Source organism: Lacerta agilis, chromosome 2 (genome assembly GCF_009819535.1).
Source record: "Lacerta agilis isolate rLacAgi1 chromosome 2, rLacAgi1.pri, whole genome shotgun sequence".
Classification (NCBI taxonomy): domain Eukaryota; kingdom Metazoa; phylum Chordata; class Lepidosauria; order Squamata; family Lacertidae; genus Lacerta; species Lacerta agilis.
In genome coordinates, this window is record NC_046313.1 from 61178740 (window position 1) to 61203217 (window position 24478).

Genomic DNA, 24478 nt, shown 5'->3' on the forward strand with positions numbered 1-24478 from the left:
GTGGATGGCAATCATCCACAGCTATATACTCTCAGAGGCACTATTGTGGTGGGATCCTAACTTGCCTTCTTCCTCTGGTTATCCCACCTACTAAGAACTGACCCTGCTTCATTCTTTCCTAGCAATGAGGACTATGCTCTTGCCTTCATAGCTGGAGGCAGCAATGCTTCTAAACGCTCTTGCATTCAGGCCCTGCATGAGAGTTTTCCACAGGCACCTGGGCGGCATTGGCCTGATCCAGCAGGCTCTTCCTGTGTTTTCATGTGCATTGAGCCATGCTGGGTTCCCTTGAAACGCAGAAGAGCAGGGTGGGTGGGTAGGTGGGCATGCATTTACGGTAACTCCTGTCTTTTTAGTTTGCTGTTGCAGCGGGCGATGTTTTGGTTTTGCAAAGAAGAATGAGACTGTATAGCTATAAAAGCCAGGATTGGTTGACTGGCTGATGAGTATGCCAATAGAGATGCTGGTGCAGCTGCAGCATTTATAGGTTTTTTTTGCTAGGCAAGTCAAGCTCAGGATTGAGCTGCTTGGAGGATCCTGCTCTAGGCTGGCATGCCTGGTTGCTACTGTAGTATATACAAAGAATAAACAATAGCGATTGAACTGTGCCCTCCTCCGTTGCAGTGGATTTGCATTTACAAAACGAATGCCTGTGCCCTAAATGTTTTAAATCCCAGAAGAGATGTGGCAAGAGTGGGAAGGAAAGCTGTTCGCTGTAAGAGAGCCCGAACCTTCTCCTCCTCCTCATCTCTCTCTCTCTCTCTCTCTCTCACACACACACACACACACACAAACACACACACACCCTCATTAATAAGCCTAAGGGGTATGTAAACCTCTAGCCTTTGTGCTGCCCTCTTTAGCTTGGATTCTTTTCCGTTGAGGGCAGGAACAAAACACATCTTCAGGAAGGCAAAATGGGACAAGCAGGTTAATGATGAGACAGGTGGAAGAAAACTCAACTGGAAAGGGAAAAGAGGAATGTCGGTCTCTCCTTTTGCCTTCCCCTGAAAATTATTCTCTCACCCCCCCCCCTTCTCCTACCTCTCTCTGGAGAGCCATTTGTTTCCATCTTACCCATCATTGTCTTAATGATCTGGACTGTAGCGAGAGACTTGGAGCTTAGCAGCCCTTGGATCCCAAGAGCCGAGCAAACCCGCCCGAGGACCTATTGATCTGTGACTAAAGAGCAGAGCCCTTTCTGGGCTGGAGTTTGCCGCTCAGGGACCGGGCTGGCAGATAGGCGCTCCCAGCCAGGTCCTGCCGAAAGAATGTGGAGGGAAGGTGGTTGGTGTTATGGGAAAAGGTGGTGGGGCTCAGTGGTTACAGCGCCCCAGGTTCGATGCCTGGTGTCTCCGGGCAATGCTGGGGAAAGAGCCCTGTCTGGAGAGCCGCGGGCAGCCGGTGCCGACGATGCTGAGCAGAGTTGGATCACTAGTCTGAGGCAGCTTCCGATGTTTCTATGGGAAACAGCACGTGGTGAAGGAGGGGACCCTCGGGAAAGAGGCTGCAAAAAAAAAAAAGTGGGGTGGACAGTAAAACAATGAGAGGGAAATGAGCAGGAGGAGAGAGAGTAGTGTGTGTGTGTGTGTGTGTGTGTGTGAGAGAGAGAGAGAGAGAGAGAGAGAGAAGACTGTGTGTGCATGCATGTGTATGAGAGAGAGAGAGAGAGAGAGGGAGAGAGAGAGAGAGGGGGAGGGGGGCTGTGGATGAGAAAGGGTTTCTCTCTCTCTCTCTTCCTCTCTCTCTCAGAGCTCAGTTAATCCTGCTGTCAGTTGGCGTTAAGGCAACGATCTAAGCGCTGGATTCCAGGAGAAAGAGACACACGGCAGTATAGAAGGAAGTGAGGACCGAAAGGGGGGAGAGGAAAAGGAAAAAGAAAGGAAGGAAGAAAGGAAGGAAGGAAGAAAACCAGAAGGGGGGAACTACCAAATCTATGCTTGGACCTGGGCTTTTTTCTCGCCAATGCAAAAGGGAATATGCAGCACATTTTTGCCTTCTTCTGCACCAGTTTCCTAGGGGCAGTGTTGGGGGTCAATTTCCCCAGCAACATCCAGATAGGTGAGTGTGAAAAGGTTGCCCATTCTGCAGCGAACGCATTTTCCTGGATGGCTGTGTGTGTGTGTGTGTGTGTGTGTTTGTGTTTGATGTAGCCCATCCACTGCTTCTACTAGCAAAGAAAGAATGGGGGTCTGGCCCATGCAAGGGGTGGATTTGCTATAGAATTGGGGGATCAAAAATAATAACAATAGATACTTATATGGGATGTATCTCTCCTTCTTAGTGGGTGGGGGGACATGCCTGCACATGCCTGCTTCCGAAATGGAGGAAGCAAACAATTTCTCTCTCCTCCTAAATCTGGGACTCAGCATTTCATTTGGGGAAGGGTAGATCGGGGCGGGGGAACCCCACTTTGCATTCTTTTGCCATCCTTTTGCTTGGGGGAGTGGGGGGGGGGGTGGTTTCTACTGTCCGTAAGTAAAGAGATAACCTCGGGGAGAAACCAGTCTTTGTTGTTGCGCTGAAACAAAAGCAGAACAACGCCAGGAAGGTGTTGCACTCAGGCTCCTTCCATTCCATGCATCCACTTGTTTCCCGCCCCCCCCCCCTCCAGCTTCCCAAGCATCAGCGATACACCTTTCATTCATTTCGCGCCCCCCCCCCCTCATTCAGTCACCAGGCAGCTTCTCTCCCCCCACCCCAAATACATAATTGATAGTATTTGCTTCGGAGAATGGTCCCCCTCTTCGCCCTTATGTCTCTTTGCAATGCCAATTCCTGACTCGCCCTCGCAGTGGGGGGGGGGGGGGAGAGAGAGAGAGAGAGAGAGAGAGAGAGAGAGAGACACTCATGGGATAGCCTCACTTGCAGGGTTGGCGCTTTTATTGCAGTTTTAACGTTCCCTCGCCGGCATCCTCCTTTCCCAGATTTCTTCGGGGAAACACAGAACGAACCTGCAAAATTAGCAGGCTGCCATTTCTAGCCCCCTCCTTGGCAACAACAGGCACCGAAGTGTGGGTTTAGTGTTTTTATTTATTTGTTTGTTTGTTTTCCTGGTGCAAAAATAAGCCTTTCCACGGAAAAAAAAAACAACACCCAGAAATCGTGCACGTTGCTGAACGTGCAGAAAGTATCCTGCTATTATTCCGTGGAGGCTACGCTTCCTGCTTTTGCTTTCTTGCTTTGCTGAATTGAAGTGTGTGTGAGAGCAATGAATAATATTGACGACGGTGATCATCCTTACGATGCTCTGTTCCATCCTGCCACTGACTCTTGTCTCTGCCTCATTTGCACATCTGCACCTTAGGGATGTCACACTCGATTTACATTTCTGTCAAAACTCAAATTGACCCCCAAAGTGCCGAAACCGGATTCAGAGGTCTAATTGCACATTTAGCTACAATTAAGCCACTGTCAGCAGCAGGCTTGGAGCCATTTGGGCAGTTAGGCACTCTACCCTGCTTTTCTAAATAAATTCAGTAATAAGCAGACCTTGTGGCACCCAGGTTTCCGGGAGGTCTTCTTGTTACCTGAATACACCCCTTGGTACAGATAACATCCCTCGTGATACAGTGTGGCTTAATTTATTTGTAACAGTTATTTGGCCATTCCCCAGGCCCCATTGTCCAAAGACAGGTGCTGCTTGGATAATGCAGGATTCATTTTCCTTTGTTCATTTCCTCTGAGTTCTCCAACAACTTGTTGAGTAAACATCTGCTCTGTGTGGGCAAATGTAGCAGATTCAGATCTGGTGTAAAGGGGATGGGGGGGAGGAGTCTCCCTTGGATGAAAAGGGGGTGGAGATGCTCATTCCTGTATTTGACCAGCTCCTTTTTAACCCTTACAGAAAATGAAGCCCATGGAAATGACCCCACCTCCCACTCCCCATTCTCCATAGTCCTGATTCACTCTTTGTTTGCGATTATATTTGGGATCTGGTGGTGTGTTTTGTGTTTGCGTAATGGTCAGGCTGCACAGGATCCTGAAAGATCATGCCCAAATGCATTTGTCAGTCTTTAAGGCGCAAGAGGATTCTTTGTTCTTTTTGCTAGCAGACACTGTCTGACATGGCTACCTTTCTGGAAACGTGTCTGGAGAAAAGTTTTTGCCACTCTTGCTAGCAAAGTGGTGTCCTAGAATGCCTACATGCTGAAGTGTGGTCATAATAATGCCATTGCCACTTAATGTTTCATTGCTGATTAGTTTCCAACCTCTTTTCTTTTTCTCTCCAGGGGGATTATTTCCTACTCAACAATCCCAGGAACATGCCGCTTTTATGTTTGCATTGTCTCAGTTCACAGAGCCTCCCAGGCTGGCTCCTCAGATTGACATTGTGAATATTAGTGACAGCTTTGAAATGACCTACACCTGTAAGTAGTGGCTCTCTCTACAAGCCTCCCCCCCCTCTCTCATCTTTTTTCTTCCTTTCCCATCTAGTTCACCATTGCAGAGGCTGTTGCTTTAAAATTAAAACACTTTATCAAGGTCTGTATGATGAGATCTCTAACAGAGTTCCACTCCCCAAATTATGATTATTCCTCTTCCTTCTCCTTCTCCTATTGTTTCCACCATTCCTCTCATAGTTCCCCCACCCATCATTACGGATTTGTCATAACCCAAGTGTGCAATACATACGGAGCAGCAAATGAATTATTTCATGTACTTTATCATGTACTTTATTTGATAGCTATAACTTAATCACGCAGCATTCTTTCTCTTCTTTTAAGTAACCAACGGTTATCTGACATTGGCTGGAAGTGCAGTCAAAGGTCAGATCAAAAGTTAGCAATGCAACCAACAATGAAAGCAAGGTGAGAGGTCTGAGCTGAAGCAGTTATTCTTAGACTTTTACCCAGAGCTGTTAAAAGGTTTCTTGGATTAATATATATATATTTTAAAATGCAGAGCTTTTCATAGAAGGTTTTGTGGGGACATCTCTCCAGAAATCAGCATGGTGGAGGACTTCATATGATATTAGCAGGGCGGAAGCCAAAACAAGTTGATTAGCCATGAAGTGGCATAAAAGAAACACAGAAAACAAAGCCTTCTCCATTAAAATGGGAGTGCTGTCAGATTTTGGTCTTTGTAAATATATGCTGCTATATGCACAAAAAGGGGTTGATTCGGTATTACAGGAATTCTTTAGCTCAGTTTTCTGTTGTCGTTTACACATCTGTGAGACCCAGTTTTTTTAAATAAATGAAGCCACCCAACAAATTTGGTCAGATGTAGAAGCCTTTACCTTGTCCCTGACATGAATAATCCCAAGGCTCCCTTCCACCAGTCAGACTAGAATCATTATTATGCTTAGAGTTGTAGTTTTGGCATGTTGTTAGTAAAGGATTGTGTGTGCAAATGGTGCATTTAGACTGTGGCTATTATAAATAGCAGAACACAAAGGACTCAGAGGAATGTGGCATCAAGGTGAGAAGATGAATCAGCATATGGGTCCAGAACAGATATAGTTCTGTTGAATGGATGTAGGCTATGCTATATTCATGGGTTGAATGGAGGATTTGATTTACTGGATGCAGAAAACCCCTGAATAGCATCAAAACTAGACAAACTCAGAGGAATGTGCTGCTGTTGGAAAGCTGATAATGACTTGCACAATTAACTACAGCTATTAAGTAGGATATTTTATCTCTGACGACAAGAGTCTGACAAATCTCAGAATGAAACATTCTGCCCTTCCATCCTTTTGTTCAAAAGCAGTTTGACTTTCTGAGCTTAACTAAGTGTGTCGGCATCTGAGTTAACAATATCCTAAGGTGTTGAGGGTCATATAATATCATTGTTCATTTGGCTTGATGGGGCCAGGAGATCCTACCCAGCCCTGTGGTTTGCCAGTTTCATGTCTCTAGTTGAGTTGAGTTAATCCACACAGAATTGAGATTATGCTTGCAACGGAAATTGCAAGCAAACCATCTCCCACTCCCTACCGGTCCCAATGGAACAACACTTTTGGACTAGCTTATATTGGAGATTGGCTTTTTGTAAAACACTGTGTCCTAATGGCAATTGCATCCAATTGCAATCCTATTCGGTTGCAGTTGCAATTCATTATCATTGTTTTAGTAAATCAGAATCTTCCATCATTTTGTTCTCTGCAGATTGTAGGCAAGCTGTGCTTTCAGTGACAAAGCTAGTCATGGAGTACTACACCTGTTCCTCTTAAAAATTGTACTAAAAATGGTCCTCCCGTCTTATATCACTTTTCTTATAACCACTGATTGTGTTGGAGAAACTCACAATTTTTGATTTTCAGCATTTATATGAGCGCTGATTGCTTTGGTGGGCTCTTTCTATTCATAATGTGATGTAAATATTCTTATAAAGATTGTTTGTTTCCATGGAGATGCACAACACGCTCTTGGTTGCGTTTGGGCTTTTTCTTTTCTTTTTGTATCATGAGCTACCTTTGTCCTCAGATGCCCTGCCACTGATATTTTCAGCGATTCATAAAGTAGGTGGCTCTTCTGATAAAGTTATTGCATGGTGCCTTAGGACAGAATTGGCAGTAATGCAATCAAAACGGTGTGTGTGTTCCCCATTAGTTCTTGTAAGACTAATGTGGGGGGTGAGCAGCACTTGCAGAGATAAATTGGTAGGTTGGAATGGAGCCTCTAACCCTTTCACCACCTGTAAGTTATCCCCTGAAAATACAAAGGTATCCCCTATATCCCCCAAAAGCTGGACTCAGCAGCGAACCTGTCTTGGAAGGCAAAATAGCCTCTCAGGGCCATTTGCAGAATTGAGGGAATAGGAGGGGTTAAAAAATCTCACAACCCTCCCTTTTGGTTGCTAATCTTTTTGTGAAAGTGCTTCTCTTGCTCCCTCACTCCCACAGTGGGTTTGGGAACCACCAGGCAAAATCTGGAGGGCAGAAACTAGTTAATCGCCAGAAACAACTATTGCTATTGGATCTGTTCTTGCACAAATGGTTAAAAGCCTGACGGTGGTGGCTGGCAATCATTGCTGCAAAGTGGAAGTTTAGAGTCAGCATAATAAGCAAGAATCTAAAAGTGTGTGTGTTTGTGTGTGGTTCTTGAGACTAGTGGCACCCAAATGGAGTTTTCTTTATTTAATGTGATTTCTAAGCCATGCTTCATCTTAGAGATTCCAGGGTACTTTACTATACAAATATAGAATATCGAACATTAAAATTTTAAACCAAACGAAAGTTATTCCATTTAAAACAGTTTGAAGCATCGTGTGAAAATGTATTGTCTTTGTCCACATGTGCCACATGTGCCACATGTGCCAGGAGTTTTGCAAGGAAAATCCCCCAACTACCAGTGGTGCACAATGTAAAAAGTCACCCACTGCCATCTAGCAGGTAATATTGAAATAGAACTAGGAGTCACATACAGTGGAACTGAGACCTGGTGCTGACAGGCAATAAGCCAGATGCAATGACAGACTGTTGCATGGTTGCCATGGCATCATCTTTGGTGATATAAAGCAATAATAAGCAGGCTATATCTGATTCATTTAAATCTTGGGTGCTTCTGCAACAATATTGACTGCTACCTCCTAGGAAATGGGTCACGTTTGAAATTAAATTGCTATAGAAAGCTCTTTCTAGTAGCACCTTAGAGACCAACTGAGTTTGTTCCTGGTATGAGCTTTCGTGTGCATGCACACTTCTTCAGGTGTATCTGAAGAACAAAATTTTCGATTTTGTTTTGACTATGGCAGACCAACACGGCTACCCACCTGTAACTGTTATAGAAAGCATTTGTCTTCCCTTCAACATTAAAGCAAGACCACTGCAATTTAAAAGGTAAAAACCCCATGAGAAATACAAATATATAGCAATGTTGCTTTCATGCATTTTTCCTTTAACAATGCAGGCTTATGAAAGTTTACTGGGTACCTTTCAACAGTTGTGTTAATGTCAATCCTTTTAAAAAAATAGTCTGTTATGGTGAGCACATTCTTTGTTTATGTTATATACCCTTTATAGGGGCTGCTCAGAAGGAAAACAAATTAAAAGGCACATCTTTACTTCTGCTAATATCTGGATTTCAGAGACAGTTGCATACTTCTCTAGGGAAAGACCTATCACCAAAAGCCACATCACCACCCAACTCTCCATAACATTTTTAGTCTCATTTTTTGTGAAACAAAAAACAGCCAACTAGATTAATTAACTGTTGCTGTTTGTGTGTGTGTGTGTGTGTTTGTGTGTGTGTGTGTGTTTTTTACATTAGGAATATTAAGAATTCAGCTGTGGAAAACACCACAATTGAACATGCCAGCCACGGCAGACCTAATCCCCAAACAGTCAAAATGGAGGAGCATCGTGGTAGATAGTAAATGAAACAGTAAATGAAAAAATAAAACCTATGGGAAATGGCAGTATGTGAAAATGTAGGATGTGAGCAAGTTAGATTGAGCTTGTAAGAGCAGCAGTAGCAAAACCAGAGCACATAGCTTTTCTGTTGCATCTATAAGAGTTAGACATGGGAAATGGAATTGGTTTTCATTCCCTCCATTTCCAGTGCTCAGTCTCTTTCTGTCATGCTTTTTGAAGCAGCACAACACATGCTCTAGATAGGAAGGCATCATCAGAGTAGGTGAAACCTCAGTGTTTACAAAGGGGTGGGTGAGAAACTCTAGAAAGAAGAAATCAGGGTGAGACCGTACAAACAGCCCAGTGAGGACCGAGTGTGCTCAGTATCCATGGAATCACAGAATTGTAGAGTTGGAAGGGACTATGAGGGTCCTTTAGTTCAACCCCCTGCAATGCAGGATTCTTTTGCCCAAGGCGGAGCTTGAACACACAACCATGAGATTAAGAATCTCATGCTCTACCAACTGAGCTATCCCAGGAGCGGCATGAAGTAGAATGGGATGGGTGGTGGTGGTGGTGGTGGAAACCTGATTAGCAGCACTCCATGCTGGAACACTTTATCGTAGGCCTCACTTGTGGAGCATAATGTTCATGCTGTTGGTAGCCAGAATGCTATTCCACAATGTATTGGACACAGTCACTTACAGCAGTGTTTTAGTGTGCCGCGAGATGTTGCCTGGTGTGACGTGGGAAAATTGAAAAAATTACTTTATATATAGTCAATATAGGCACAGAGTTAAATTTTTTAACATTTTCTAATGGTGGTGTGCCTCATGATTTTTTTCATGAAACAAGTGTGCCTTTGCCCAAAAAAGGTTGAAAAACACTGACTTACAGGTATTTACCCACCAACCTGTTATCAACAGACACATGGCTCACACATAGCATTTCTAGCAGGATGTACCCTTTCACCACTTGAGCTGAAACAGGAAGTGCTTCCCTGCCCTGCCGCCGCCACTGCCTTTGCTGTCCAGTGGCAGAGAAGTGGTACTGACATTGGCATTGCATTTGGGGGAGATCTTGCTGGCCTCCAGCAAGATCTCACCAAAACCACACCCGATCTTTTGTGATTCACCCCAAATTGATGCCAGTGGCACTTCTCCACCAGCAGCAGAGGCAGTGGGGCAGGTGGGGCACCTGTGGAGGTGCCACCTTGGGCGCTTCCACCACCTGAGGCAGCAGCCTCATCTAAGGGTTGGACTGTCCCTGATACCGAGCTGCTCTTGGCAATAGCAACCATAATCTAGAAATCTGTTTGTAAATGCATCATCCACTGTGGCATGTCACTTTGGATGATGCAGATGATAGGACAGGTACTTGTAGTGTTGTTTCTGTTGTTTTTACTGAATGAACACCCAAGTATATTTACATACAAAAATGTGTACAAATTGCATGAAGCTAATTGTGAGAAGAAGAAAAAGCACCCTAGCAAGAGAAAGACTTATATATACCCACAAAATATAAGTAGCATTGCTATCTTGTACCTTTTATCAGCCAATAGGAAATTGATCAGGATGAGTAAAGGGGTTGTTGCTTTTTGGATCACTGATTTTGGTCACAACTTAACATTAACAGAAGGAAATGTATCATCCTACCCAGACTTTGGCATCAGCTGGGGGTAATACCATCATTTATTAAAAACATAAGAATCGGACACGACTAAACAACAACAAGATGAGCCCTACTGGATCAGGTCAATGGCCCTTTTGGTCCAGCATCCTGTTCTCACAGTAACCAACCAGGTGCCTGCAGGGAACTTACAAGCAGGACTTGAGCACAAAGCACTCTGCCCTTCTGTGGTTTCCAACAACTGGTATTCAGAAACATACTGCCTCTGACCAGGGGTGCAGAGCATCACCTCCACCATGGCTAGCAGCTGTTGGTGTAATGAGACAAAGGATCTATGGCCCTCAGAGGGCCTTCTGAGCAATAGCTGTGGAGCACCCTCTTTCCTTCTGAGCTTTGGCTGGTGCTGAATTTATCTATCTTTCAGCACCAGCTAAAGACCATCTTCTTCTAGAAAGTATTTCAAGTGTAATATAGGGAGTCCATTGTGAAAAATGAAATACGTTTTAATAATCTGTTTTAATTGCATGGTTTATTTTTGGTTAATGTTTTTTGCTTTGTTGTGATCCACCCTGAGCTCAGTCTTGTAAATTAGGGTTGTAAGAAGAGAACAGATATGGCTGAGCCAAAATATGGAGATTTGTTTATGAACATTTCATCACATGTACCTCCCTTTTTTGTGACTTTTTCTCCCCAGGAGGTTTAGGGAAAATTTATCCTCCCTGCCAATTCTGCACAGGAGGTTCCGCTAAGACAGTCTCAGGTAGTTCTGTCTTCCTGCCCCAATGTGGGTCATTCAGGGGGTAATAATTAGTTTATTCTTCAGCCTAATGAAATTCAGTTTTGGTACCTATTTCCCCCCATCACCTGAGGAACAGTGGCACCATCATCAGATATGACTATGTAAATGACACCAATGAGGACAATTCAAAGTAAGGGCAATGTGTCCTGTTAGCTTCTTTTGTCCTCATTATGTCATCACATAGCCAACTGATTGCCTCTGTGTAAAGGGGCGGCGGCGGGGGGGGGGATGGATTGTTAAGACCAAAAGCTAGTGCTGAAGCAGCAACCAGGTTGTACTGTGGACACCAGCCAATAGATGCAAAATAGGAGCAGCTTGGATTCTCCAACAGCCCCAACCTTCTCACTGAAAATGTTTACTAGATAACTTGACTCTGTCCTAATAACATGAAACAGTGGGGCATAGGTGGGTCAATGTATGAAGCAGCCTTCCCCAGCCAAATGCCCTCCAGATGTTGGACTCCCAACTCCCCTCTTCCTTGATGAGTACTCCTTACTGAGTAGAACTGGAAGTTTCACGGGTGGTGGAAGAGCTGCTGTATGATTTGTTAAGACACCTGCACTTATTATGTGGAGCCTTCTTTTTTCTTTTTCTACAAATTTTGGTAGCCTTAATAAAAACACTTTTTGCTTCCCATGACAATCTTCAGATATCTTACTCATTCAGGAGCCTCGACATTTGCCTTGAAAAGTCTCTTTAGGTGTAAACTGCAATCTGGGTGCACGTTGGTCAGTACAGTGTGCCTGCTATCTAGTTTGGTGCCCAGTGCTCTGGATAGGATAGGCTGCTGGGGTTAGTCTACTGCAACCTTAGGGCAAGGCAGTAGAACAGATGGTTGTTTGATCCCTTTCCATTTTGGTATGATGACTTTATATACCAATCACACATTTTCCTCTTTATTGGAAACTACCACGGTCATGCAATCATGTTGTTATTGTTGTTATTACTGTAGCAGTTGCATTAGTTGTAGACGTTGCAGTGCTCCTATAAGCAATAGAGATGATGATGATGATGAAATGATACCTGAAGAAGTGTGCATGCACACAAAACTCATACCAATAACAAACTTAGTTGGTCTCTAAGGTGCTACTGGAAGGAATTTTTTTTAAATTTTGTTTCAACTACGGCTGACCAACACGACTACTTACCTGTATCTAGCAATGGAATTAATGACGCTCTTGGTTCTTTGATGATGATGAAGAAGAAGAGTTTGGATTTGACATCCCGCTTTTCACTAACCGAAGGAGTCTCAAAGCGGCTAACATTCTCCTTTCCCTTCCTCCCCCACAACAAACACTCTGTGAGGTGAGTGGGGCTGAGAGACTTCAAAGAAGTGTGAGTAGCCCAAGGTCACCCAGCAGCTGCATGTGGAGGAGCGGAGACACGAACCCGGTTCCCCAGATTGCGAGTCTGCTGCTCTTAACCACTACACCACACTGGCTCTCTTGATGTTGCTGTTTTAAGGGTAGACAGAATAACAAAATAAAAACCTGGCTCTAGTTCTCACCCTTGGACTCTTCAGAATTTCTTCTATCTGTGGAGTTTGTATAATGAAAGATGTTCATTTTTGTTCACTTGTGGACATGGTAGGAACTCAGATATTGATTTGCATCAAGGTTCAATGTTGGAAAAGCTGCCGTTTCAAAGGTGATTTCTCAAAATATAATCTGCCATCAATATTTTGGCTTGTGATTTCAACTCATTGCCCCCCCCCCATTTGTCTAGAATAGGCTGTTGGCCATGGTGGCAAGGAATGATAGGCGTTGTAGTGCCACTACATTTGGGGGGCATCATGCTGACTACCCTGACCTAGGATGCAGATGGACAACCTGCACCCTAAAGCTATATGCAGCCTTTGATCCCAATCCTTGTAGCCTAATTTCATGTAAATGGTAAAGAGGAGGAGTAGGAATTCAGGCAAGAAGGGGTGGGGGAGAGAAGGGTATGGTCCCATCCTGCTATTCATCAGTGTTGGACTTCTGGCTAGTGTAACTACTCTATCAAAGCCTCCTCGTACATTCTGAGCCCTAAAGATGATATTTACAGTACCCTAAAAACAGAATGAAAAGACAGTTGCCCCCTCCCCCAATTATGGCAGCTCTTGGCTGATGCCCACCTTGTATCCTGAGAGCATTCCCTCTTCTCCATCAGTCAGAGTGCAAGTGGAAGGATCGCTATTAATTCCCCTTCTTCTGTAGTCTAACCCTATTCTCCTACATGTTTTTCAGCTCCTCAGCACCTATTCCCTTTCTTTTCTCTTCTTGTGCAAGCCAAAGCTCTTCTGAGGGGCTGTACCATCAAAACACCCCACAATCCCTCCTTGTTCTCCCTGTCTCCCTTCTGAGAAAGCCAGCTAATTGCTACTGTTGGTACTGTTTTTCAGTGAAGCCCTTTGTTTTCTGGGAAAGCTCTGAATTGTTTCACTTGCTTTATAAGGTATAAAGTACTGAATGATCTGAACATTACCCACACTTGGCTCCTTAGAATTTGATTAGCATGTGAGTAGAAGTGACATCAGGCTGTATTCCAGGTGAGTAAGGGAAGAGTTGCAGTGGTTAGAGTTTTCCCCTTGTAAACCATTTGAGCTAACTTCCCATCTACCCCTCCACAAACATTCGTTTTCTGGGTGGGCTTATTCCATGAAAATGAGCAAGTTGAGTGTAGACATACTTTGAAACATATGACCTGAACTAACACCATTGAAGTTAGCATTTCCCCTATGCAGAGTTTGCCCCTTTAAAAAAAACAACAACATATTTTGCTATATAAACATGTCATGTAGGGTCATTTGCTTACTGGTCTCAAAAGAGTCTAGTGATATAATTTAAGTGCTATAATTTAAGACCCAAGGACTGCTAAATGAGGCATCTTCTTCTTTTTCCTTGTACTTTTTTTTTGCAGATTTCTTGAGACAGTTCTGTTATTAACCAACAGACCATCAAATCAGCTTGTCTTCTTCTGGTGTTTCATTTGGTTCTGTCTCCTGCTATGGCCATCTCTGAGACATTAGGAAAGGATGGTGGGACATAAAAGAATATCTTGCAGAAACAAATTGCCTGAGGGAGGTTAAAAATGAGTCTGAGATAGATTTTTATCTCAGCATTAGCATTCCAGCATCTTCTCAGCACAACATAGCTCAAAAATGATACAGCACATTACGTACCACAGCAGTCTCCTTTCTGTTTGCTCAGTGTGTCAGTCATTATTCCTCACATCAGCTGCCTTTGTTCGATTTCCTCCGTTCTGCTCTTTAAATGTCATTGCCAATCAATCCCAACAGCAAGGTATTTTGGCTTGCTAATTTCCCCCACTGTGCCTTTCATCACGAGTTGTTGAAAACAACCCCCATTTGCACCTAAAATCATGGCATAACTCACACCCATAGCTGGAGAAAAGGAAGTAGAATATAAATCCACATAACTGGTTGACGTTTTTTGAGAAAACGATAGTAAGAGGGTAATGAGAAAGAAAGAAATGGATTATTTACCCAGGCCCTGCTTTCCTCCTTTTGGGCCAATGTGTAACAATGCCGCCCAAATAAATAAATAAATATTAGCAAAGTCTAAGATTAGTGAGTAATATGAGGCTGGTGACAAGGATCATCTAATGATCAAAAAGAGTCCTGACTCTCACTTAATAACTGAAGTCTTAGAGTTGTATCCTCAGGATAACAGATAGTGAAGCTAGTTCCACAGAACTGGAGTGAAAATCAATATCTGAAATGATATGACACTTCCATTGGTTGCACAGTCTTTTGTTCAAGACAAAATATAGATAAGACAAAAATGGGATAAGGGCCCATGAAGTGTCAGAAGTTGTGATATTGTTCCATAGTGGAACACTGGCCATATCACAGTAGTCTTGTATAAGTCCAGTGTGGTCAGAGATGATATGTGGCTGAATCATAAAATTGTAGTATTGGAAGGGACCCCAGGGCCATATACTCCAACACCCTACAATGCAGTAGTCTAACTAAAGCAGCGGTTCAGAACATTTTTTTTTGGCCTACCTAAGCATCTCTAAAATCCTGATCCCACCCGACATATAATTCTTATTATTCAAAAAGTGAACTCCTATTCACATGGAGGAAGCCTAAAAGGCCATTAACTTGGTCTAAACAAGCTTTTAAATTGCCCCCCCCCCCGTGGAGCATGTGCCCCACATTGGGAATCACAGAACTAAAGTATGACACCATCCAACCACTGCTTTAAAACCTCCCATGGAGGCAAGGCTACTATCTTCCGAAGGAGTCTGTTCTACTGTCGAACAACTCTCAACCATGCTAACAAAATGGAACCTTCAGGTTAGAGGTGGCATCCCTCCCAAGTACTAAGTATTCAGCTAAATATTAGTGCTAGTGCAAGGATTAGTGCCTGTGCAATGTGTCTTATCCTCTTCTACTCCTTCCTGGCACACTTGGGCCATCCCCAAATCTGTTCTAGGATGTTGGGGGGTGGAAACCCAGAACAGATTTTAGGGCATTTGGGGGTAAGTAAAAGAGGGCACATACTACAGCACAAGGAAAAATCCTTGCCCTGATGAAACATTCTCCTTAGCAGTATGTTGAATACAACATTGTTTGGGACAGTATGTGTAAATTAGGCCAGTACCCCTATTACAGATGAGATGAGATTTCAATGAAGACTAAAGCTAGGTTCACAGCTTGCACACTACTTTCTCCCAGATTATGATAAACCCTGAGGAACAGCATATTGAACCATGGCAACCTAAGAACAACTATTCGATGTGATTTGGCCATTTATGTGCTTGGATGCAGGATTCCCTTGTGGGATGCTTGGGCAGCCAAACTAAAGTAGGCTGGATATAGTACATGTTCCATCTTGAGATATTATGGTTCACTTGGCTGTAGGGAAGGTGGAATTCCTGATAGTTGTGGGTGTGAAGGTGTATACTGCATTGTGCTTGGAGAGATACTATAAGGTCTTTAAACTGATGGTTCTGTGTACTCATCCTTGGGTATGGTCTGAAACTATGAGGGACCTTCACCTTACTAAGCAGGTCTAGGTCTGATAAGTGTCTTGATGGATGACTGCTTGGGAGCCATGTATATACTGCCTAGGGTCCCACGATGAAAAATGGTGAGATACAAGTATAAGAAACTTATAAACAGTCTATACAGACTCTGCACATAAGCACTTTGTATGAAGAACATATCTATGAACTTGTAAACGATTTCAACATTTGTGTGTCCTCCACTTTCTGTGTCTTCCTCTACTTTCCAGTATCTTGTCACCATGGTCTTTAGTGTTATGTCACAATTTTCCTGATAGTTAAACCCTGAAGAACCAGTCAGCATACAGGAAGCTGCTTCCCCCACCCCCAAAGCTGCCTTGATAAAGTTATGAATGCTTCGTTGTGAATATAATAGAAAGGGCCTCATGGACTACCCTCTGTTCAGTGCAGGAAACTCAGATACCCAACAGATGGCTGACCACAGATTGAGGAGCCCACAAATCTGCTTGGTCATTTCTTCCAGTGTTCAACTGCTACTGCCATTGCTTCTTCCAATGGCCAGCAGAAGATGTACTTACCAAGAATACGCTCCCAAGAAGAAAGGTTTTGGCGAATATTATTGGTTTGAACTTGAGGACATTTCAAACTACCTGACTAAAGGCACTGAGGAAAACATTTAAGGAAAAAGGAAAAGAAACCACCAGACTGCAGTAACTGAAGACAAAATATAAGTCTTCTATTACTGCACTACAAAGGGCCAGGGCTGCTGGGATAATCTGAAAATGAGAAACAGGCCTGGTCTGCAGGGAGTTCGGGGGAAATTTCTATGTACAGAAAGTGATTAATGCATTTAATGAACTATCCAAAAGAAGCACAAGATAGGAAACCACCACCAGGCTCTCTAAAGAATAACAATGAATGCCATCCCAGACAACAAATTCAATAGCTATATCCAGCCTAGCAGATCATCAGAATAGCCCGTGCAGGTCTCAAAAAGCTCAGAGCCATTACATCTGAGCTCCCTGTGCAAACACTGGGATCAACAGTAAATTATCTGTATGCATGCAAAAGGTTCCCCAGTTTACTCTTTGTCCTTTCCAAATGCAGTGGAACCTCAGTTTTCGAACTTAATCCATTCTGGAAGACTGTTTGGCTTCCGAAACATTTGAAAACCTAGGATCAATGGGCTGGCTGCAAAGTCAATGGGGGGGGAACCTCCCCGGAAGATGTTCGACTTCTGAAAATCATTTGAAAACAGAAGCATTCACTTCTGGGTTGTCGGCGCTCGAGTTCCGAAGTGTTCGGATTCTGAAGCGTTCAACAACTGAGCTTCCACTGTCAAGGATTTCAGACAGCAACACTGAGAAAAACACCCTTCCTGAGATCTTGGAAAGCCAGTGCAAGTCTGGGTACATAATGCTGAATTAGATGAACAAGAAGGATGCATATGTTCAAAGCACGCTGACCATGCCAACCCACAGTGTGACACACAAAATCTCCCAAGACTCAGTGAAGTATCCAAGGACACAAGGAACACATGTGTGGGAGAAAAGTCAAGAAAGATTCTGCTTGTGATTCTACAATGAAGACAGAGACCTGGATGGTTACATTAGCATGTACTAATTTGACCATGTTGTAACATGAGCAGCAAACTGCAAAGAAATTGTCCAATTTTCTAGGTTTCTAAACGAGATAATAAAATGCTGGACCATGACAATGCTGGGCTCTCAGCATCACTGTAAGCCAATTCAAAAGGCAATTGTGTATTGTTAAGATTCTTTCCTGATATTCCTCCCACCTTTGTGTCCTCTTCTGACTCTCCCATTTAAACATACCTTCTTTAAATTGGAGAATGGTGCAAGGAACCACTGTTAACAATGTCTGTGGTATTGCAAGCAATTTCCTATATCTGATAAATTCTTTCAACCTTTCTTGTACAGGTTTCCCTTATTTTAATATGAGTACAATTACTGATATAAGCCAGGAAAGAATCTCTGCTTGACTGTCACAAAGTTTGGCTCATATATAAAGTTCAGTCATCTTATCTAATGAGCGAGGTGAAGTCCAAAATAAAACATTAGCACCTGTGAATTAACTTTTAAAACAAAACACATCTACATCCACAGTGTTTCAAATGTGTCATCAGTCCCCACATGAGAAGTAAGCCCCACTGTTTGTGTTGTAGACACCCAGAAGTAAGTCCCAGTGAGTTCAATGGGGCTTATGCCCTGGTAACAGTGTTTATAGCACAACCCTCCTATATGTGATTACCGTAGATATCTTGCATTGGGTTCAATTGGCCTTGGCTATACCTGAAGGATAGTATACCTTCAGGTATAACCAGGATTTGAGGTATACTGAGGTCCAGCGTTGAGGGCCTTCTGGCAGTTCCCTCACCGCAAGAAGTGAAGTTACAGGGAACCAGGCAGAGGGCCTTCTCAGTAGTGGTGCACGCCCTGTGGAATGCCCTCCCATCAGATGTCAAGGAGATAAAGAACTACACAACTTTTAGAAGACATCTGAAAGCAGCCCTGTACCAGGAAGTTTTTAATGTTTGACTTTTTAATATGTTTTTTATATGTGCTGGAAGCTGCCCAGAGTGGCTGGGGATGTCCAGCCAGATGGGTGGGTTATACATAATAATATTTTTGTTGTTGTTGTTGTTGTTGTTCCAGATTAATTTCCAGCCTTAACTGGTTTTGATCTTTAAAGTCCAAAACAGATTGGGACCTTGATATCTGTATAACCATCTCCTCCAATATCAACCTATCCAGAAGCTTAGGTTTTTAGTGGAAGACCTGCTTTGCATCTCACCACTGTTTGAGGTTGAAGGCGGGAATGCCAAATAGCGCCTTAGCCATGGAACTTAGACTGTGGAAAACAATTCATAGTGCATATGGCTTGAGTAATCCATGAATAAATTTTTGTACCTTCTTTTGACAATTTGATATGAAGCGATTGTCTTAGTTTTCCTTTTTATGTTCTATGTATTTAGTCAGATGCTTTAAATTGTTGGTAGGCACTTTGATTAGATTTCCCTAGCAGGGGTCAGCAAACTTTTTCAGCAGGGGGCCGGTCCACTGTCCCTCAGACCTTGTGGGGGAGCCGGACTATATTTTGAAAAATATATATGAATGAATTCCTATGCCCCACAAATAACCCAGAGATGCATTTTAAATAAAAGCACACATTCTACTCATGTAAAAACACCAGGCAGGCCCTACAAATAACCCAGAGATGCATTTTAAATAAAAGGGCACATTCTACTCATGAAAAAACACACTGATTCCCAGACCGTCCATGGGGTGGATTTAGAAGGCGATTGGGCCTGATCCAGCCCCCGGGCCTTAGTTTGCCTACCCATGCCCTAGAGACAGAAAGTTGGTCTATGAGTGCTTTAAACGAAAAAAAAAAAAATGTTTGTGGCATACATTGCTGAGAGAAGATATATGAAGCAAGCTGACTGCAAACTTTTTGTGGTATTGTCTTAAGCACCGATGTAAAGAGTTCCTATTGAGTTTGTCATGTGATTCATGAAGAAATAAGCCATCACTTTTATTATAAGTAGATCCCATAATCAACAGGACAAGCCAAGCTGAGATTCCTCCATCGCAGGGGGTTGGACTAGATGACTCCAGCTCTACAGTTCTGTGATTCTGTGTGGACCTTATGATATAATTTTGTGAAATAACATGCCACAGATATCAGTGTAACTCAGGAACAAACCTTAAAATCAGGCTGCAGGGTGTACATAAGCTAATGGATTGTGGCATAGTGTACATTCTCTGATAGATAGATAGATAGATAGATAGATAGATAGATAGATAGATAGATAGATAGATGATAGAAAAATATAGATGATATAGATATAGATAGATATAGATATAGATATAGATATAGATATAGATATAGATATAGATATGAGAGACTGCAGATGATGAGGAAGAGGGTTTAATGTTTAGGTGAAAACAGGACAGATTAATGCAACATTTTGATTTGCTGAAAAGTTTGGACAACTATATAAATAAAAAAGGACTCATTGATCTGATGCCAAATATATTGAACTTAAGATATAGCTACTTCTCGGGTATGTGTTGCAGTCACTGAATGCTTAGTTTCCAATGCCTCAGCTCTTTGTTTTTGCACCATTTTACCTACTTGTATAATGTTTTATTAAGCATCAAATGTTCTCTCTCTTTCCTTTTGACAACAATCCTTATCCACAAGAAATATAATCAATGAATCAACTATGAACTCCTGGAATATTTTTTCTCATGAACTAGTCCATATGTTCACAGGAAATTGACTAAGTGTGTGTGTGTATTAACTCATTTCCAATTTTAGTATGAACAGAGTCTATCACTGACACATATATCTATCTCTATTTTAAAATTATTTATTATATCAAGTATGATAATAGACCCTTCTCTGGCATGTGGTGACTAAAATTTGGCTAGCTTGTCACTCATCCGTCAGGTTGAGATTCTTTTTTTTTAAGAGAGAGTTTATTTTGGAGAGAGTCTAATTATGAAAATGAGGAGCAGCTGTGAGATCTTCATACAACGACTCATGGAATGTGAGCTCACTGTCTTTCCTAGATATTTATTTATTACCAGGTGGTAGATACTTTGTGCTGAGCCTCTGCACTCTGTTTTGCTAAAAGGAGGCTGAATTGAATTGAAAACAATTTGCTTGAAGATTCTAGATAGTAGATCCTCCTTGCAACTGGCTTGCCTTTTGCTAATTCAGACAGAACCAGACATGTGTGTGCTCACACCCTCAGGGTATAGATGACAAGACACAGGAAGAATGGTTACCCAGAAATGCCTTCCTGTAAACCCTAGGGCTGCTGTTACACTTGGAAGCCCCCTGATTGAAACCAAATGTTCTTTTCCATACTGGAAATGTTAGGGAAGTGGAGACTGGACACAAGGGATAGTCCTATGTGTCAATGAGAGAAGAAACCAGACATATATGTCAGTATTTCAGTACTCATAGCCAGTGTTCAAAATACTACATGTTAAATGCTGAGAATATGAGAAGACCAGCCAACCAGGCAAGTAGAAATTCAGCAGCAGTTGCATAGTCAGAAATACAGTTATAGAGATTTAAATCAAGAAGTCAGGAGGGTCAGGTGGAAGTAGGGAACCAGGAGCAAGACACAGACTAGCATGAATTTAGGACAAGGAATGAGAAAGATAGAAATTGAAGGTTGAGCTCAGGAATGAATTGGGTCTGTTGGAACAGTTTGTGACCCTAGGTCAATATGAGTTACAAAAACAATGCCAAGCAATGCATAGAAAAGAACTCCACAAATAGTGTGTAAAAATATTAATATCAATTTGGTCTTGAACATCGCCATGTATATTTCCTATCTATCTTTGTAATAAAGTGTGTGTTGATGTACCACACACCTCTTGTTGCTTTTAAGCTTATTTTTTCCCTCTGAAACAATTGACTTCTTTGTGCCATCCGATTTGGTCTGTGACCGTTTAATAAAATTTGATTTGATCCTTGTGCCATGCTGCAACTCTGGGTTAAAGATCCCAATCCACGATTCTTGGGTGTTGTGAGATACACTAGCAGGCACGGGAGTTTCCCCTTCTCTCTGGGAGTTCCCGATAAGAATCAATGAGCCTCTGACAGATTTATAGTGCATTTTATTTACAACAACACACAGAGAGCTGCATCAAGCCACCCTCCCTCAGGATCTTAGTTGTTCACTCTGGATCCACACCCCTTCCGCAGCAAGAAGCACGCCAACGTCCTGCTCTCTGTACATCTGTTGAGCCTTAACCCTTTCAGGCCTCTGAGTATGAGGGCTGGGAGGAAAGTCACCCCCCCCCCGGCTCTCGAATGAAAAGTCTCCCAAATGCTGCCTCCCTCCTAGTTGCCTAGCTACTGGCTCTAGCTCTTCCCCTGGCTGTGCCATCTCTGAATCGGCTGCTGGGAAAGGTGAAGGGAGGGGGGACTCTCCCCTTCTTCTTCTGTCAGAGGCTCCTCTGTCTGTGTTTGCATTCCTTCAGAGTCAAAGCAGTCCCTGGCATCCGATTCTGACCAGCCCCTGACAGGTGTTATGTGTATGGTGAAGTACGAAAGACACATTGTAACAGTACATCTTGCTCAATATAATCTGTGCTGGTGGAAGCTCTCCAGGGTTTCAGGAGGTGCTCTTTCCAAGCCCTTCCCTGGAGATGTTGCGAATTGAACCTGGGAGTTTTTGTGAATAAAACATGTGATCCACCACCAAGCTATGGCTCATCCCAAATGACTTGAGGTGCCTTCATGCATGGCCACATAAGGAGTACTTTTCCATGGTCTTGTCCCATGTCATTGCAGGAATGTCTGGGAATCAGAACAAGTGGGTGGAGCCTGTTGCATGCGTCCCTCCCATTGGGTCATTTCCAAGCCAAGGGGGCAGGCAATGAAATATTACTGCATTAGTATTGGATGAAGCCATGGAAAAGTACTCCTAGAGTGGTGATTCCTGAGGAGTGCCTTGTATTTCTTTCAGAAATTCCGCTGTAATGTTTAGAGAAATGAATGACTTTAGACATCATATGCAAGAGGCATGAAGAGAGGAAGCTTGGATCTTTATGGTTTCCTTTGCTGCTGCATGCTTCTCATATTTCTGTATGTAGCAGCCCAGAGACGGTGTGTGTTCAGAAACTGCCAGTATGATAACTCATTTATTTGTGGCTCCATAATGGAAAGGAAAAAAATATCTCTTTCAATTCAAGCTGGATTAGTAAAGTTCAAAGAAAGCTACACAGTGAAGAAATTGACTTAGAAAGCTAGTGTGAAGCTTAATTATTTCTCTTTCTTTTATTGACTTATGCAACAATATTTGAGAGCTGGTATAGCACAGTGGGCTGCACTGTCTCTCAGTTCATATCTCACCTCATCCATGAATGTGCTAGACATCCTGAAGCAAACAACTGTCTCTCAGCTTCAGCCCTCGTTGGCAACATGAGGATCACACCAACCTACCTTTCAGGGTTATCACTTAGATAATATATCTGAATTTGTTTGAGCTCTTTAAATGATATCATTATCCACTTATAACATCATCATCAGGTTCGTCATTGCATGAATTCAGGGCTAGGGTTATTCTTGAATAACTTTTAAGAACATTTCTGTTGAGATATTATCAGGTTACTTTTGTGTACTTTTAATTAGATACTGGATTTGAGCTTGTGACCTGTTGCAGACAGACAAAGATTTCAGGCAGGTTGTGCGATCAGGAATGGGAAGGAAATTAAAGGAAGGAAAAGATGTTGCAGTTGTCCAGAATTATCTAGTTGACTTCGATAAATTGTGCATACACAGACCACTACTATTCAAATGGACTTCACACTTTTACCTATAGCAAAAGTATTTTTCTTCCTAATTTTATCAGCAGTCCTTTAAAATAAAATCGTTAATGGGAAAGGTAATAATGATTAGCTCAAAGCAGGAAACAACCCATTATTAGCTCAAAGCAGGAAAGAACTCATTTATTTGTTGTTGACATGTAGTCCCAGAAAAAGTGGCTGCACTGCAAAGTCTCTTTTACTGTTTAAAATTCATTTATCTGATCAGTGAAACTGTTTGCAAGCAACTATCAATGGTCATTTCTGAATGTTAAAATTAACTCAACAAATGAAATCATATCCAAGGTACATCTAATGTGCTGGAATATCAAATAAATTTAATATCCAATGGTTGTTTCAGTGAGAAATAGATATAATCCCCCAAGAACTTGTACAGACACAGATAATTGTACTTTGTATCTTTCTGTGATGGCAGCACGTTCTGGAATTCAGAGGAACCATTTTGGGCAGTGATGATAGCTGCTATTTGCCATCTGCTCTTCCAAACCCATTACAATTGTAGAGGAAATTTCGCTTATAATTAACACAGAGATTCATTCCTCTCCATTCTACTGAAGTGACAAGGGAGTGATTTATGTGCTCATTTCAATCTTCATCTTTATCCCATAACATGGCCCTGGAGGCCTGGCCATATGCCTGGGGCAGCCTGATTGACATGCTGGTAATCACCCTTGTGCAGATTCACCTGTGAGAATTTCAAGGAATTAAACTGTGGAGAAATGCTGACTTGGACAATCTGTTTTCTCAGAAGTGAATCTGATCCACATTTGTCACTGCACATACGCACTGATAAAGGATGTTTAATCTTTCAAATACAAACTCATATGGCAAATATAATACCTCAGAAATATTCAGTGAACAATGTGTGTGTGGGGGATATGTTGATCTTAATATGTGAATATATATATTGAAAGTATACAAACAAGTATTGTGAATGAAAATATGACAGAACTCCAAGGGAAGTCAGCAGTGGATTTCTTGCTTCTGTGCAGGACACCCAAACTAAATCAGAATCTGAATTTACTGCAACGTGCTGGGTTCTGCTTCAAGAGGCCATTTTGCCAATGAAGCAGGCATCTATGTTTGCAGGCCATTTGTGTGTGGTGGGGGCAGAAGAATTGTAGACCATCATCGTGTATTGCCAGGGCTTTTGAATACATGTAGTCTACTACTCTACAGCATCAGAAAGACCTCTAGAGCTGGCAGAAGCCCACAAACCTACAAACAACTTTTTTCATTTCCAGACCATTTGGAAGAACAGGATTCACCACCTCTAAGTTTAGATTTTTATGATTACTGCTTATGCTGTCCACATCATATTTCTTTTTATTTGAAAGGGTCAGCAAAGAAAAACATGACTGAATTTGTCACAGCTAGATTAAAACAATGTGTGATATATTTGTC

The 24478-nt window shown here is 42.4% G+C and overlaps 1 protein-coding gene across 11 annotated transcripts in view; it reads left to right on the top strand.

The window, feature by feature from the left end:
• The first annotated feature begins 1683 nt into the window (after positions 1 to 1683).
• The window catches only part of GRIA1 (glutamate ionotropic receptor AMPA type subunit 1), a 192299-nt gene continuing 169504 nt past the window's right edge, over positions 1684 to 24478 (top strand). For all 11 annotated transcript variants that reach the window (XR_004425980.1, XR_004425978.1, XR_004425979.1 and 8 more), the window contains exons 1-2: positions 1684 to 2061; positions 4233 to 4370. Coding sequence is in view for 7 of the 11 variants with exons in the window: in XM_033140328.1 (XP_032996219.1) it covers positions 1980 to 2061; positions 4233 to 4370 (220 nt within the window). In the remaining 4 variants the exon portion in view is untranslated. The remainder of the gene's footprint in view (positions 2062 to 4232; positions 4371 to 24478) is intronic.